The sequence below is a fragment of the Lepidochelys olivacea genome, assembly GCF_965140295.1.
Source record: "Lepidochelys olivacea isolate rLepOli2 genome assembly, chromosome: 7".
Taxonomy (NCBI): domain Eukaryota; kingdom Metazoa; phylum Chordata; order Testudines; family Cheloniidae; genus Lepidochelys; species Lepidochelys olivacea.
Genome location: NC_140417.1, coordinates 104,853,832 through 104,870,205, shown reverse-complemented (window position 1 = coordinate 104,870,205; position 16,374 = coordinate 104,853,832). Strand labels below are relative to the sequence as shown.

The 16,374-nt window shown below is 40.7% G+C and overlaps 1 protein-coding gene across 1 annotated transcript in view; it reads left to right on the top strand.

Annotated features, from left to right (window-relative positions):
* Nucleotides 1-1,928: 1,928 nt before the first annotated feature.
* The window catches only part of ABRAXAS2 (abraxas 2, BRISC complex subunit), a 28,520-nt gene continuing 14,074 nt past the window's right edge, over nt 1,929-16,374 (top strand). Inside the window, exons 1-4 of the mRNA XM_084635268.1 lie at nt 1,929-2,022; nt 4,589-4,679; nt 8,887-8,923; nt 14,518-14,584. Coding sequence (XP_084491394.1) covers nt 1,951-2,022; nt 4,589-4,679; nt 8,887-8,923; nt 14,518-14,584 — 267 coding nt within the window. The 5' untranslated portion in view covers nt 1,929-1,950. The remainder of the gene's footprint in view (nt 2,023-4,588; nt 4,680-8,886; nt 8,924-14,517; nt 14,585-16,374) is intronic.

Here is a 16,374-nt window from a genome sequence, read left to right as displayed (position 1 = left end):
GAGCAGTTAGTCAGATGGCGGGAGCGGTTGGCGGAGCAGTTTGTGGGATGGTGGGAGCCGCTCGCGGGACAGCTAGCGGAGCGGAGTGGAGTGGCTGGCAGAGCAATTTGTGGGGCAGCTGGTGGAGCGGAGTGGAGCCCCACGGAGAGGTTGGGTAGTTGGCTTCGGACCACGTAAGGTGCCCCTTAACCCCCCGCATTTCCACCCTGGTTGGGAGTTAAAACTCTGCAGATAAACTTTCAAACTCTGGGGCGGCACTGATCAGGGACAGAGACTTTTGGGTTGTTGGACTTTTGGGTTGCTGGACTCAAGAACCAAAGGGAAAGGATGTGGCCCAATTTTCTTGGGGTGGGTTTTGGTTCATGGGTTGTATTATGAATCCTGTTGGTGGTGTTTCCCCAGCATAATGCCACATTGTTTCTCTCTGTTATTAAAAGGCTTTTGCTATGCTCAGCCTCTGTGCTTGTGAGAGAGGAAGTATTGCCTCTTAGAGGCACTCAGTGGGGGTGGTGTATATTTGTCCCAGGTCACTGGGTGGGGGCTCAAGCTGGTTTGCATTGTTTTATTGGAATGGAACCCCTAGATACTGAACCCGGCCCTTGTTGCTGCCAACTCTGATGGGCAGAAGGGTTACACAAACATAAAATGGCACAGTCCCTACCCTGTTGAGGTTTAGTCACCTGTGATATTTAAGTCTGAGGCCCAGAGACAGCATGGGTAGAGGGGCCTAAATGTCCATGGGTTATCTGATGACAATCTAATGACACCATAGTCAGGTCAGGGCACATGAAGTGGGTCTGTCCCTGTGCTCTGTACAGCACCATGTACACTGATGCTGCCAGGGCAATGCCTGGCGACCTGGGCTCATGTCTATACAGTGTTGTGTGCACAGATGCTACTAGGACAAATGGTGCTGACGCTGCTAGGGCAATGCCTAGTGACCTTCCCTTGGTCCGTACAGCACTGTGTGCTCTGATGCTGCTTAGGCTGCTAGGGCATTGCCTGGTGCCGTTCCCATTCTCCGTACAGCACTGTGCATGCCCTCATTGCTAGCGTATTGCCTGGCGACCTGTCCCCGTGCTCCGTACAGCGCCGTGCACGCTCACATTGCTAGCGTATTGCCTGGCGCCCTGTACCCATGCTCTGTACAGCGCTGTGCGCGCTCACATTGCTAGGGCATTGCTTTGTGACCTGTCCCCGTGCTCCGTACGGCACTGCGTGCACTGACACTGCTAGAGCACTGCCCGGCGACCTATTCCTGTGCTCCGTACAGCGCCGTGCACGCCCTCACTGCTAGGGCATGGCGTGATGATACCCTGCCGTACAGTGACAATCGTTACTAGTAGTAAAAACAACGAGGAGTCCTTGTGGCACCTTAGAGACTAACACATTTATCTGGGCATAAGCTTTCGTGGGCTGGAACCCACTTCATCAGATGCATGGAGTGGAAAATAGAGCAGCAGCTATAAATATACAGCACCTGAAAAGATGGGGCTTCCTTACCGAGTGGGGGTGCGGGAGGTCGGTGCTAACGAGACAATTCAATGGACAGCAGGGTACCAAGGGAGGAACAATCCCTTTTGTCATAATGATGGGGGTGGCCCACCTCAAACCGTTGACAAGAAGGCGCGAGTAACAGCAGAGGGGAAATTAGTTTTTGTAACGACCAGGCGCGCATAGTGAGAGGTATTGACAGGCAGGGCCCAGGTGAGAGTGGCAGCGGCCCCCAAGCACTGGGCGAGGCGGGCCCCAGCTCCCTCGGTGGCCGCGCCGGGGCCGTGCGGCACCTGCTCTCAGCGCTCCCAGGCGCCCGCGCATTGAGGCTGGCAGCTGGGAACTACATTTCCCAGGCATCCCCGCGGCGCTCCCGGAAGCCGGGGCGGCGGGGGGGGGCAGTGGGAGGGGGCGGCGCGGTGGTTTGTGGGAGCGGCAGCGGCGGTGGTCTCCATCATGGCGGCTTCCATTTCGGGCTACACGTTCAGTTCCGTCTGTTACTACAGTGCTAACAGCAGCGCGGATCACGTAGGTGTCCGGGGCTGCGCCCTGCTCCCCGCCGGGGAGCTGCCGGGAGGGAGACGGGCTCCTCACCCCCCACTGGGGCAGGGGGGCTTCAGGGAACCCCTGCCCGCTTGCCCTGGGCCTAGCGCCCCCTGCCCCGCCCGCTCTCCCCGAGCCGGCCGCCTTCGCCTCACCTCTGCGCCGGGGCAGGCTGGGGGTGAGGGGATGGGGGGGGTAAGGGAAGTGGAGGGGCAGAGTTGGGGGGGGGGTGGGGCATGTTGTGATTAGGTGTTGTGAAGGTCTTGGGGAAGTGAGTCTCTTACGTTTCCCCCCCGCAACGGGTCTAACGAATCAGTCAGAGGGTGTACAGGGAAAAGGGGGAAGCCCAGGTGGACTGAACCCCTCGGCCCGACACAGAGCAGTAGGCATTAAAAGTGTTGTGTGTTGTTGCAATCCAGACTAGGCGTTTGCATGTCCGTGCATTGCTGACATTAGTCGTGCATCAGTCCTGCCTCTAGGGATGTTTATTTCTCTGGTTGTTCCGGTTCTCGTTTAACTCTGGTCTGAATACTTTCAGGAAATGGATCCCGTTCTCCATCTTCTCTTGTGTGCCCCACATGCCCCTGCTGACATTAACCAGGTGGATAGTATGGTGCCATAGTCGCAGAAGGCTATTCACAGGTGGCTAAACCAAAAGCTAGCTTCCAAAAGCTGCCTAATATCTTGAGTTCATTACTCTAAAAAGCCTACTTTGTTCTTATAAAAGACTATTTTTACAATATTCTCTGCAGTGTGCATAGTTTCTCTTTCTCGCATAAAATCATTTTGGCGTACAATAGACATTGGATCATAATTCACTTAAATAAACTGCCTACTTGGATCATCCCTTGAGTATTGTAATTTACTTGTTAACCTAATACAAGTTATCACTCTACTTTCATTGTAAAATGTATGTAATCAAGAAGCAGAAATTTAAAGAGAGTTTGTCAGTTGCATTATCAACTTTTCTATTGACCATGTTGCACAAAGTAAACACATTAAATGTAGCTTTTTTATCATACTACTAGAATTTATTATAGGGATTTTATAATGCCTGCAAAGGTCTTTCACCCTTGAAAGTAGATCTTTCATTTTAAAGAGCTTGGTTTTGATTGATAGTCTGATGTAGGCCCAAATTTTGCAAACATGTATGTTATTAACTTTGTTGCTGTGAGTACTTTCTAATAAAGTCAAGCATTTGTGTGAATGCTGCTGGATCAGGGCCTTGTATCAGTGTGCCATGTACTTGAAAGTTGGGGTGGGTGTACAATAAAAAGGTGCATCCGATGGAGTGAGCTGTAGCTCACGAAAGCTTATGCTCAAATAAATTGGTTAGTCTCTAAGGTGCCACAAGTACTCTTTTTCTTTTTGCGAATACAGACTAACAGGGCTGTTACACTGAAACCAATAAAAAGGGGGGAAACATAAGCATCTGGATTAAACCTCTTTATTCTTCACAGTGTACTAGCACTAGTCATTAAAAATATTAGCTAGAGTCTGGCTTGCAGCAATATATATTTGCGGTTAGGGCTTTGCTGACATTAGCTTTTAATCCACTGGTAGGTAGTGTAAATTTGCTCTACTTATCTGAACGGAAAAAAAAAATGGCAACCTATTGTTTCATTATTTATATTGATAGGGCCTGATTATCAGTTATCCCACTCTTGTGCTTGGGATAGGAACAGAGAGGGAAAGATGGCTTTAATTACAAAAGAATGATCTGACTCATTCTGACCAATCGTCCACCTACCCCTGTATCCTGTCTTCCAACAGTGGCCGATTCCAAATCCTTCACTGGGAAGGAACAGAACAGGGCAATTAAGAGTAATCCACCCCCTGTGGCTAGTCCCAGCTTCTAACATTTGGTGGTTTAGGGACACCTGGAGCATGTGGTTGTGTCCCGGAGCATCTTAGCTAATGGATGTATTCTCCATGAATTTATCTAATTCTTTTTTGAACCCATTTATGCTTTTGGTCTTCACAGCATCACATGGCAACAAGTTCAACAGGTTGGCTATGTGTTGTGTGAAGAAGTACTCCTTTTGTTTGTTTGAAACCTGCCTATTAAATTCACCACTGTTTTCCATTTTCTGGAAGTGCCCAGCCCCAGCATCAGGTGTAAATAGAGCAACCTCAGGGCTTCTGTAGTGTACACTCTGTTTCCTGTGGGCCTTGGAAGGAGAGAATAATTGTGATGCACCAGCTCCATTTCCATATTATGCCCATAACATGGCCCCTGTACCGGGATTGTTAACAAGTGCATATAGAGCCCTTACACAAGTTTTACAGTTGCAAAGATAGTATTTCTTCAAAAGCAATTTCTGCCTCATTCAACACATCGTTACACTGCCAGATTTGCATAAAGGGGCCTTAAGTGAAACTTAGAATCAGGCAATGTTGAATTTACTGATAGTTGCATTTGTTGTTGCGCAAATCAACATGTCAATTTCAAACAGTCTTACATTTAATTTTTTTATTAAATGTGCTTGGGAATAAATTATACTAGTGGGTTCTTTCTGTTTTTAGTCTGCATCTTTTTTTTTAATTGTAGGAAGGATTTCTGCTTGGAGAGGTAAGACAAGAGGAGACATTTAGTATCAGTGATTCACAAATCAGCAACACTGAATTTCTGCAAGTAATCGGTAAGTTGTACTAAGCTTTGAGAAATTCTGGAAGAGGTGCCTAGTTCACTTTTTTTTATAAATAAGGATTTTTTTTTTCTGTTTAAAGGAAAAAAACTTTTAAAAAGTTTTCTCCTTTTTAAAAAATAGGTATTTTTGCTAATTCTTCTGTAAGGGTATAAGGCAAGATTTTACAACCTCCCAAGAACTGTTATCCAAATATTCTTATTTACTACCATTGTGTACATATATGGCTGAAGCATGAGGAAAGGGAACAGTTCTTTTGCTGGATACATTTTTGATGTGCCTCTCTGTAGAGTAAATGTAACTCATCTTAGCCATTCAGTAAATTCCACAAATAGCTTGAATTTTGTAAAATGAAATAATTTAGGCCCTAATCTTGAAAATGATTCCACCCACACACTTCAAATTTGATTTTTTTTTTTTTTTGCTCCCTTGTGTCTGTCTTCATTAACTTCTGTTTTTTTTTATGGGACACGAAAATATTTTTCTCTTTCTTGGTAAATAGCTGAAAAATCAGCCATCAATACTGAGGCCATCCCATCTATCAGGATTTTTGTTGTTTGCTTTTTAAATAAAATGTAGTTAGAGGGGCATGGTCAAATTCATAATCATATACGTTTAAAATCCTTACCCATGTTACTAATAACACATTAAAATTGTATTTTAAACAACTAATTAACTGTTTAGGTTTCCTGTTTACTATTTTTCATTTCTCTAGACAATGAAAATAGACTAGTGGGTTTAACTGCAGTAAGTACTACAAGAAAATATTTAGAACTCATTTAATTTCTTACTCCAAAACAGTCCTGGCCCTTGATCCTGCTAACATTTACACATGCTTAACTTAACTACTGTGAACAACCCCATTTTTTTTTAAAGGGGCTACTCATGGCAGTCAGGTTGAGATGATGCTTAAATATGCACAGGATCGAGGCCTTGTTTATTGAACTGCAGGGTAATGTCACAAAGCTTATTTGTTTTTGCTTGCTGTGACAAAATGAGATGATTCTAATGGAGATTTTAAAGATCTGGTTTTTGCTGCTGGCTTATTGTTGGCTGTTGTAAATATATTGATTAATGGTTGAAGGGCAGTAATAGGAGTGGTCAGGTTGATAGCAATATATTTAAGAATTGTCAAGGAGGTGGTCCTTTTTAATGGATGCATGTATAAATCAAAATAAAAATGCATTAAAATATTTCTATCAGTCTTAAAATGTTGGTGTTTTTAAGGCCTAAATCCTCAGTCCTGGAATCAGATCTAGTGCCAGCAGACCCCCATTGACTTTAGCGAGGTCCTGTGCAGGTGTAAGGGATTGGCCAACACAGAGTTGATTGCAGAACAGGGCCTACATTTTAGTCCATGTTTAAACTGATATACATGATACCATGAAAAAAGACAAGTTACTGTGTGTGTGTGAGATGGGGAAGTGTGGTAGCAGAAAATTGTTGATTTTCTTCTCAATATATATTTGCTCTGACACATTTAAATTTGCATTATACAAACTCAGTTACTGATCTGAGTCATTGATGACAATAGAGCATATTAATACACTTCAGTTTCAGCACTAGGAGAAAACCAAAGGGTCTGTGTCTGTATGATGCTTTGGCTGGGGACAGAACAGGAATGGAGTCTTAGAACTTAGTAAGTAATCTAGCTAGGTATGTGTTAGATTATGATTTCTTTAAATGTCTGAGAAAATAGCTGTGCTGAATAGAATGAATATTCCTGTCTGTGTGTCTTTTGTGTAACTTAAGGTTTTGCCTAGAGGGATTTTCTATGTTTTGAATCTAATTACCCTGTAAGGGTATCTACCATCCTGATTTTACAGAGGTGATTCCTTTACTTCTATTAAAAGTCTTCTTGTAAGAAAACTGAATGCTTTTTCATTGTTCTAAGATCCAAGGGTTTGGGTCTGTGGTCACCTATGCAAATTGGGGAGGATTTTTACCAAACCTTCCCCAGGAAGTGGAGTGCAATGGTTGGGAGGATTTTGGGGGGAAAGACGTGTCCAAACTACGTTTCCCAGTAAACCCAGATAAAGTTTGGTGGTGGCAGTGGAAATCCAAGGGTAAAATAATTTTGTATCTTGGGGAAGTTTTAACCTAAGCTGGTAAAAGTAAGCTTAGGAGGTTTTCATGCAGGTCCCCACATCTGTACCCTAGAGTTCAGAGTGGGGAAGGAACCTTGACAGAGGTAACTACATTGTATGCTGGTATTATATTATTTACTGGCTTTGTTTAGCAAATCATTTCCACGAGACTCAAGAATGTCAGGCTGTAAATCTGGAATTGGCATTGTTATCTTTGGTTTGCAATTAAATAAAAATGTTACTTTCACAGCTGCATCCCTATTGTAGCCAAAAACAAGTTGAAATCTCTGGAAGCACAAACATACATTGATGTGCAGAGACTTATTTTGGCAAAAAGAAAAGGAGTACTTGTGGCACCTTAGAGACTAACCAATTTATTTGAGCATAAGCTTTCATGAGCTACAGCTCACTTCATCGGATGCATACTGTGGAAAGTGTAGAAGATCTTTTTATACACACAAAGCATGAAAAAATACCTTCCCCCACCCCATTCTCCTGCTGGTAATAGCTTATCTAAAGTGATCACTCTCCTTACAATGTGTATGGTAATCAAGTTGGGCCATTTCCAACACACATCCAGGTTCCTCCCCCACACACACACACAGCAGGAGAGTGGGTTTGTGTGTGGGGGGGTGAGAGGTACTTTCCACAGTATGCATCCGATGAAGTGAGCTGTAGCTCACAAAAGCTTATGCTCAAATAAATTGGTTAGTCTCTAAGGTGCCACAAGTACTCCTTTTCTTTTTGCAAATACAGACTAACATGGCTGTTACTCTGAAACCTGTCATTATTTTGGCAGTGTCTGAATATAGTGAAAAGTTAATGTGTAAAGTCTGTTCTTGGAGATTGTGGTTTGATTGATCTGAAATTGCTGAAGTTGTGAGCAAACTCTGAGGCTTTCAGAACAGCAAGTGATGAATTACTCTTCAGGGAGGAAGGTACCAAGCAAAGTTACTGCTAAGTGCTCACTTTGGCAGAGCTCAAAATATTGGTACTCTGTATAAATGCTGCTGAATCTAAGGAAAGAATAAGGGGCTTAAGAGTACTTAAGACAGAAGCGCTAGAAAGGATTGGTAGAGAAAAATGCAAATAAAAGATAAACAGTAGCTGATTAAAAAGTCATAACTGGAAGGATAGTTGGTACAAGTACCTAAAGCACAGAAACAAACAAACTTTGATTCACGTTGAAAAGACAGATATAATAATTTATGTGCTTTTTAATTATTTTCCCATTCTTGCCCCACAGCACAGATCTTTTATAACCTTTGCTGCTTAAATGTGAATCTTAGGAAATATTTGTTACTAATTCTTAAAATCAGAAAAAAAAATAATGCAGTGACTTTGTTTAGTTGTAATCACATTGGCTAAAAGAAAATGAGTATTTGTGGCACCTTAGAGACTAACCAATTTATTTGAGCATAAGCTTTCGTGAGCTACAGCTCACTTCATCGGATGCAACCGATGAAGTGAGCTGTAGCTCACGAAAGCTTATGCTCAAATAAATTGGTTAGTCTCTAAGGTGCCACAAATACTCATTTTCTTTTTGCAAATACAGACTAACACGGCTGCTGCTCTGAAACCTGTCACATTGGCTAAAGTGACAGGAAAGCAGTCATGCCAGGTGGTGCTTACCATCTTCTCTTTTAGGTCATTAATCTGTATTTCCCTTCCTCCAATTTGGTTAATTTGTCACATCTAACTGTTATGTTTGCTTCCTACACATTTTTCTATCTGTCACTGCACCATTACTAAACAACTGTAAACAGATTACTATAGGAAGATACATCTAAAAGCAAATGAATCTGAAAACTTAGCAATATATTAGATACTTAACACCCATAGAAGAATATTTTAAAATGTGATTACTAGGTTCACTTACATGTTCCCTAGGTTCATTATGCTCAGTATAATGCATTCTTAGACAGAAAGACTACCCTCTCACCCTACAGGGGGCAATTCTTGTTGTCAGAAGTTGTCCACAGACTGACAGCAGTATATTGTATATGATATTGTTTATTATTGGAGATTTAGAAGAAATTGTGCAATTGTACACCACCACAGTTTTCTCTGGGTTTTGAGCTGCTGGGACAGACACTTTCTTTTTTTTATTACAGAAATCCATGACCACGAGCCTTGTTCAAAACTCTTTAGGTAAGCTATTTCTGTTGTTTGACTGTACTGATTCCACTGTTGGGTGAATCCGGCACATAAAGATAGGTAGCTCATTGAAATACATTAGTGTTTCAAATGTGTATAGTAACACTTGAAACTGCTCTTTATGTGGTTGTATTATAGTAATATGGCTAAATGGCTCCCATTGTGACACAGAAAACATCCTTTGAAAGCTGTACTAACACCATTTTAATGTAGAGTTTTAGTTTAAAAAGCACATATCAGCAAAGTATGTGTAGATACCATGGCCCAGATTCTTTCCTGTTTTGAATTTTCATTTGATGTATTAGAGAGTGGTGGCAGTGAAGGATCCGGTCTTGGCTCCCTGATAGTTGAGGTGGAGCTGCACCCTAGTATAGGTTGGAGAATCATTTGGACTGCTTTAACCTATGCCAGTTTGTCCCCAAGAGACCTGGGGAATAGATGTGCAGCACAGTCTGGTCACCCTCACCTCAGATGACCCCTAGACCAGGGCCAGGGAGTGGTGTAGGAGCCAAGAATGATGACTTTGCATCAGCTAATTATTCTCCCATGCCAGAGGAATTTTCAGCTGGCTAGATCAAGCTGATGTCTGGCCCCTCTGCACTGCCAGAATGTAAAAGAGAATCTAGCTCTATATATCTTCATTTAGAAGACTCAGACTGTGTTAAATCTAATTTTCTCATGTAGACTGCAGTTACTAAGCAAAGGTGGCTTCTAAATTACTATCTATAGTATGTGTTTAGAAGTTGCATTTTTAGAAATAATCCCTGGTTATGTTCCACGCATTTGTTTTTATTTGGAGATTTCCACAGATTTACTAAGGAATGGGCCGCAAGTGTCATGATTGACATTTATTATATTAAAAAACAGACCCTGCAGTCTGATTTGCTGTCTGATAATTACAGAAGGGAATAGTCTCATCCCTGTGATTTATGTGCAAGACTCTCCACATCTCAAGTTATGTCCCAGTATCTGGCTGGTCTTTTTCGGATGTCCATGCATTGGTCCCTGGTGCTGCTTCATGCAGTATACCTCAAAGCTGAAATCATGTTCTTACAATCATCTTCCCAATTAGTTGATTACTAGTAGTTGAGTCAGTACTAGTATATTTCAGTGTAACTTCTTTACAAAAATATTCAGTTGCTTTTGAACTCCAAGAGAGTCTTAAGTACAGACACATCCTTAGGGGAGGATTTATTAAAGGTGGTACTCTATATCCTAGTAGAGAAGAGAGAATAGAAGTTGATGAAGTACAGGTAGGAACTGAAGAGGAACAGTCAAATGAAGAGTCCCATTCAGTTACACCACATGATGGTAGACAGCTAAATATTGACAAATTTAATAAGTGCTTGTATACAAATGCAAGAATTCTAAATAGATGGATGAACTTGAGTGCCAGGTATTAAATGAAGATATTAATATAATAGACATCACAGAAACTTGGTAGGAATGATGATCATCAGTGGGACCTGGTATACCATGGTACAAAATATATATGAATGACAGAGTGGATTGCGTTGGTGCGGGAGTAGCATTGTATGTGAAAGAAAGCATAGACCCAAATATAGTAAAAATGTTAAATGATTCAAACCGTATAATACAATCTCTCTGGATAGAAATTCCATGCTTGAATAATAAGAGTATAGAAGTAGGAACATACTGCGGACCACCTCACCAGAGTGATGGTGGTGATTGCGAAATGCTCAGGGAGATTAGAGAGGCTATGAAAACAGTAAACCCAGTAATAATGGGGGATTTCAACTATCCCCATATTGCCTGGGAGCATGTCACCTCAGAATGGGATGCAAAGATAACATTTCTAGACACCATTAATGACTATTTCTTGGAGCTATTTCTGGAACCTACAAGAGGAGAAGCAGTTCTTGATTTAGTCATAAGTAGCACACAGGATCTGGTCCAAGATGTGAATATAGCTGAGCCACTCAATAATAGCAACCATAATGTAATTAAACTGTGCAGGGAAAATACCAAAGAAACCCACCACAGTAGCATTTAACTTCAAAAAGGGGAACTACACAAATATGAGGAGCCTAGTTAAACAGAAATTAAAAGAAAGAGTTGTAAGAGTGAAATGCCTGCAAGCTGCATGGAAACTTTTGAAAGACCCCATAATAGAGGCTCAAACTATATGTATATCCCAAATTTAAAAAAAAAAAAAAGTAAGAGGATTAAAAAAATGCCGTCATGGCCAAGCAGCGGAGTAAAAGAGGCGGGTAGAGGCAAAGAGACATCCTTTAAAAATTGGAAGTCAAAACCTACTCAGTAAAACAAAGGAGCATAAACTCTGGCAAGTCAAAAGTAAAAGTGCAAATAGCCAGGCCAAAAAAGAATTTGAAGAGCAACTAGCAAAAGGCACAGAAACTAACAGCAAAACTTCAAATATGTCAGAAGCAGGAAGTTTGCCAAATATTCAGTGGGGCCACTGAATGATAGGAATGCTAAAGGAGTATTCAGTGAAGGCTGTTGTGGAGAAGCTAAATGAATTCTTTTCATTAGTCTCCACTACAGAGGATGTGAGGGAGATTCCCACATCTGAGCCATTCTTTTTAGTTGACAAATGTGAGGAACTGTCCCAGATTGAGGTGTCAGAGGTGGTTTTGGAAAAAGTTGATAAATAGTAATAAGTCACCAGGAGCAGATAGTGTTCACCCAAGGGAACTCAAATATGAAATTTTAGAACTACTGACTGTAGTATGTTACCTATTGCTTAAGCCTCTGTACCGGATGACTGACTGACAGCAATATAATGCCAATTTTTAAAAAAAATATTCCAGAAGCAGTCCTGGCAATTACAGGCCATTAAGCCTAACTTCAGTACCTGGCAAATTGGTTGAAGCTATAGTAAAGAACAGAATTATCCAACACATAGATGAACATAATATGTTGGGGAAGAGTAAACACAACTTTTGTAAAAGGAAATCATGCCCCACCAATCTATTAGAATTCTTTGAGAGGGTCAACAAGCATGTGGACAGTGGTGATCCAGTTGATATAGTGTACTTTAGACTCAAAGTCTTTGACAACGTTCCCCAAAGGCTCATAAGTAAAGCAGGCAGTCGTGGTATAAGTGGGAAGGTCATCTCATAGATCAGTAACTGATTAAAAGACAGGCAACAAAGGGCAGGAATAAATTGTCAGTTTTCACAGTGGAGAGAGGTAAAGAGTGAGGTCCCCTAAGGATCTGTACTGGAACTAATGCTGTTCAGCATACTCATAAATGATCTGGAAAAGGGGGGTAAACAGTGAGATGGCAAAGGTTTCAGACAATACAAAATCACTCAAGATAGTTAAGTCCAAAGCTGACTGCGGAAAGTTACAGAGGGATCTCAGAAAACTGAGTGCCTTGGCAACAAAATGGCAGATGAAATTCAATGTTGATAAATGCAAAATAATGTATATTGGAAAACACAATCTCAACTATTCGTACAAAATGATGGGTCTAAATTACCTGTTAACACATAAGAAAATGTCCTTAAAGTCATGGGTGGTTCTCTGAAAACATCCACTCAATGTGCAGCAGCAGTCAAAAAAGCTAAAATTGTTAGGAACTATTAGGAAAGAAGTAGATAAGACAGAAAATATCATAATGCTGTAACTATATGAATCCATGTTACAGCCACACTTGGAATACTATCTTCAGTTCTGGTTGCCCCATCTCAAGAAAGGTATATTAGAATTGAAAAAAGTACAGAAAAGTGCAACAAAGGTATATTTTCTAACAGCTTCTGTATGAGGAGAGATTAAGAAGACTGGGACTTTTCATCTTAGAAAAGAGATGGCTAAGGAGGGATATGATAGAGTTCTATAAAATCATGAATGCTGTGGAGAAAGTGAATAGGGGTCACCCAGCAAAATTGATAGCAGATTTAAAAGAAACAAAAGGAAGTATTACCCCTCACAGTGCATTGTCAACTTGTGGAACTCGTTGCCAGGGGATGCTGTAAAGGTCAAAAGTATAACTGTATTCAGAAGAGGATTAGATAAGTTTATGAAGGATAGGTCCATCAATGGTTATTAGCCAGGATGTTCAGGGATGCTATCCCATTCTCTGGGTGTCGCTAAATTTCTGATGGCCAGAAGCTGGGACTGGACAACAGGATGGATCGCTCAATAAATTGCCTTGTTCTGTTCATTCCCAGGGAAGCATTTGGCACCAGCCACTGTCAGAAGACAGGATATTGAGCTAGATGGACCATTGGTCAGACCCAGTATGGCTGCTCTGATGTTCAAAGTGCATATGCTACTCATCAGTAGCAGTGCTCAGTATGTGTTGCTCTTCCTTTAACCTTCACATACAAAAACATTTTTGGCACACTACCAAAGCTTCTTGACTTAAATGTAGTCAGTCATAAGGAGACCTACAGCTGATCCACCCTGTGCTCTTTGAAAAGAACAGCTGTGGCCTTGCTGCTATTGAATAGGGTGGGTTTGGTTGCAGTGCATTTCCCAAGTTGTGGGAACTGAGCCAAAAATAAGGGTTCTAAAAAGGCCATTTTCCTGTAGCAAAACAGTTTGCAAATGAAGTTGCTCAATTTTTTACAATAATTGCTGGGTATCATCATCCTTGTATGTAGGAATGATCGTTCCATGAACTATAGAAAACAGACTTATGGGATTAGATGCCACTTTACATGAAAGAAAGCTTAAACATTTTAAAGGTGAACTGAAAGGATTATGTAATTAAATTATTCAGGATTCCACATTCATAATGAAATATTAGTCTTAAAATTCAAAATAACTTGCATCTTAAAACAAAATATAGTTCCACCGTTATTTACTGGCCAAGTACTGAGTTCAGGATTTTGTTTTTCCCTGACAAGAGTTGAGATCATAGACCTCTAAATCAGAGTGTTTTCCTGCACTGCTTTAGGAGTTAGTGATATCAGCTCTTGAAAGAGACTAAAGACTTGGCAGGTAAGTGAAGGAGAAATCTATTTTCAAATGTTTTTCCCATGTTTTGAAATGTGTAAACCATTTGAATTCATGTTTTGTTATTGACTTAGGCCCCAGTCGTGCAAATGGAGCCATATGGGCACACCCTTACACTTGCATGGATAACTGTGGACTTCAGTGGAACTTCACAGGTATAAGGGTCCGCCCATGTAGATCTGGTTACAGGACTGCAGCCTGAAAAGGTGTTTCCATATTTTTTTAATTGAAATATAAAATTGCTGTTCTTTCTCTCCGTCACATTTAGCAGGTGGAGAACCCAGACATCCAAACCTAGGGTTTTTCAAGAGCTAGTCAGAGGAAACTTATGCAGTCCAGCTACATGCTCCTTGTAAGAAGGGGTTGCCAATGAAATAATTGCCACCTAGCTGTTGGGTGCAACAACACTGAAGATTTTTTTAAACCAGTAGTTAAAACAAGGCATATTGTTTTTTCACCGTTAGTGGTCTCGGCACCATGTTGCTAAATTGCTGCATTGGATAAATGTAAAGCTGCTCAGTATTCTGTGGCTGAATTATGAGATAGTATCTAAAGATTAATTTAAGTACTGTATGTTTACCAAGATGACATGTGAATGGTCTGTAAACTGTACCTATATTTTTTTTCCTTTTTGGTTTAAGCTTTTATGACTATGCAGGCAAAGTTAATGAGGAGAGTTTGGACAGAATTCTTAAAGATCGAAGAAAAGTAAGTTTCACTATATTCTTCTACATTTGTTTTATTTTTCCCCCTTTTATAGCATATAGAGTCTACAAACAGGAAAAAATGGAACTTGGGGCTCATACAAATGAGCAACTGAACGTACTGCCTGGAACAAGTGCTTTCTTTTTCAAATCTGCCAGTTTATCTTGACTCGCATCATCTTTGGCAATACCAGGATTGAGTTTATCCTGTGAAGAGGCTATCAGTCATGCCAATTATTTTGTCAGTTTTGTGAGTCTGCTAATTTTAACTAGGGGCAAAACCAGAAGGACCAAATTCATGCTCACATGAAACCTTAGATTTAAGTTCAGGTCCCCAGAAATTAATAACTAGTACAGTATTAACCTACTGTCACCAGCCAATGGCTGAGTTAGACTTGCATAATAATGACTGCACTGTGCAACGTTGGCCATCAGAAAAGAGAGTTTATGTGAAATGCTCATTTAATCCAAGAGCAGTTACTGTGAAAATGTTCAGATACTCCTGCTTAAAAATAGTTATAGATTTATTAGAAAGGTTGACAAACAGCCTTGGAATTCAAATATTTCCACCATCTGAAATATTTTTAAACTGAAACAATATTGCCTCACAAAGTAGCTATTATTAAACTAGTGTACTCTTATTCAACTGTACTTTGCTATTAGCACATTCAGTACTATATTTAAAATGTTTTAAGTTTCTACAGTTGACCAAGAGAGGAGTATCAAACTCTTACCAATGGCTCATTTTCAACACAAATTTAAAACTTGTTAGTACTGTATCTTAACAATTAGCAAATACTTGTTTCAGACATTTTTAACAGATCTGATGTCTTAAAGAGCAGAACTGAGCTTCAGATTGGAGACAAGCAATTTTTAGAGCAAGGATAATCAATTATTTTTGGTCAAGGTCCAAATTTCTTGGTCACGGTATGGTCAAGGTCCAGACTCCAGAGAAATATTTTTCATACCACAATTACAATAATGATGATAATAATAAGTACACAAAAAGATTTCACGGTCAGTTCAAAAGCATCTGGCAGTCTGGATTTGTCCCACGTTCCACTTATTGACTACCCTTGTCTTAGAGTATGTCTTCACTGCAAACTGAACTCTTTTTGAGTTAACGTGGCTTGGTTATTTTGCAGTGTGGTTGCTCTCACCTACTTTTCTTAGCTCGAATGTTGTATTAGCACCTGGCAAGTTGTGCAAACTTGAGCTGTAACCTATATCCCCTGGCTGTCTAGCCAGCCTAAGGTAAGAGCTTTTGAGTGTGGACAGGCCTAAAGTTGGGGCAACTCTGAAATTATAACTCAAATTAACTCTCTACAGTGAAGAGAAGATCTAAGTTATCTGTTCTAACTAAACAATTATTTCAGTACCAGTTCCTGCGCCACAAATCTACTTTTAGTTCCCTGTAACCATTTATTTCTTGTCAGTTTGCTCCAACAAAAGCAGTTGCCTCAACTATGTCTTACGTCTAGTAATGATCACATGGGTGTTTCCCGTCTCCAACATTTAATTCTATAAGCACATAACTCCAGCACAGAACAGTATAAATATGGTGTGTGTGAACAAGATGTTCTCAACTGTTGAAAGAATGAGAGACGTTTCAGTCTTTCAGTTCCCCTTCAGGAGATAAAGCAGAAAACACTTTATTAAAACTGTCTGGCATTTTCTTTTCTTTAAGCCCGTAGTGTACATTTTCAAATCAAAACACCAACTTTTCAGCTGAATTTTATTTTGTTGAGATATAGGTCAATTTCAGACCGTCAGTGAAGATGCATTATCTGCCAC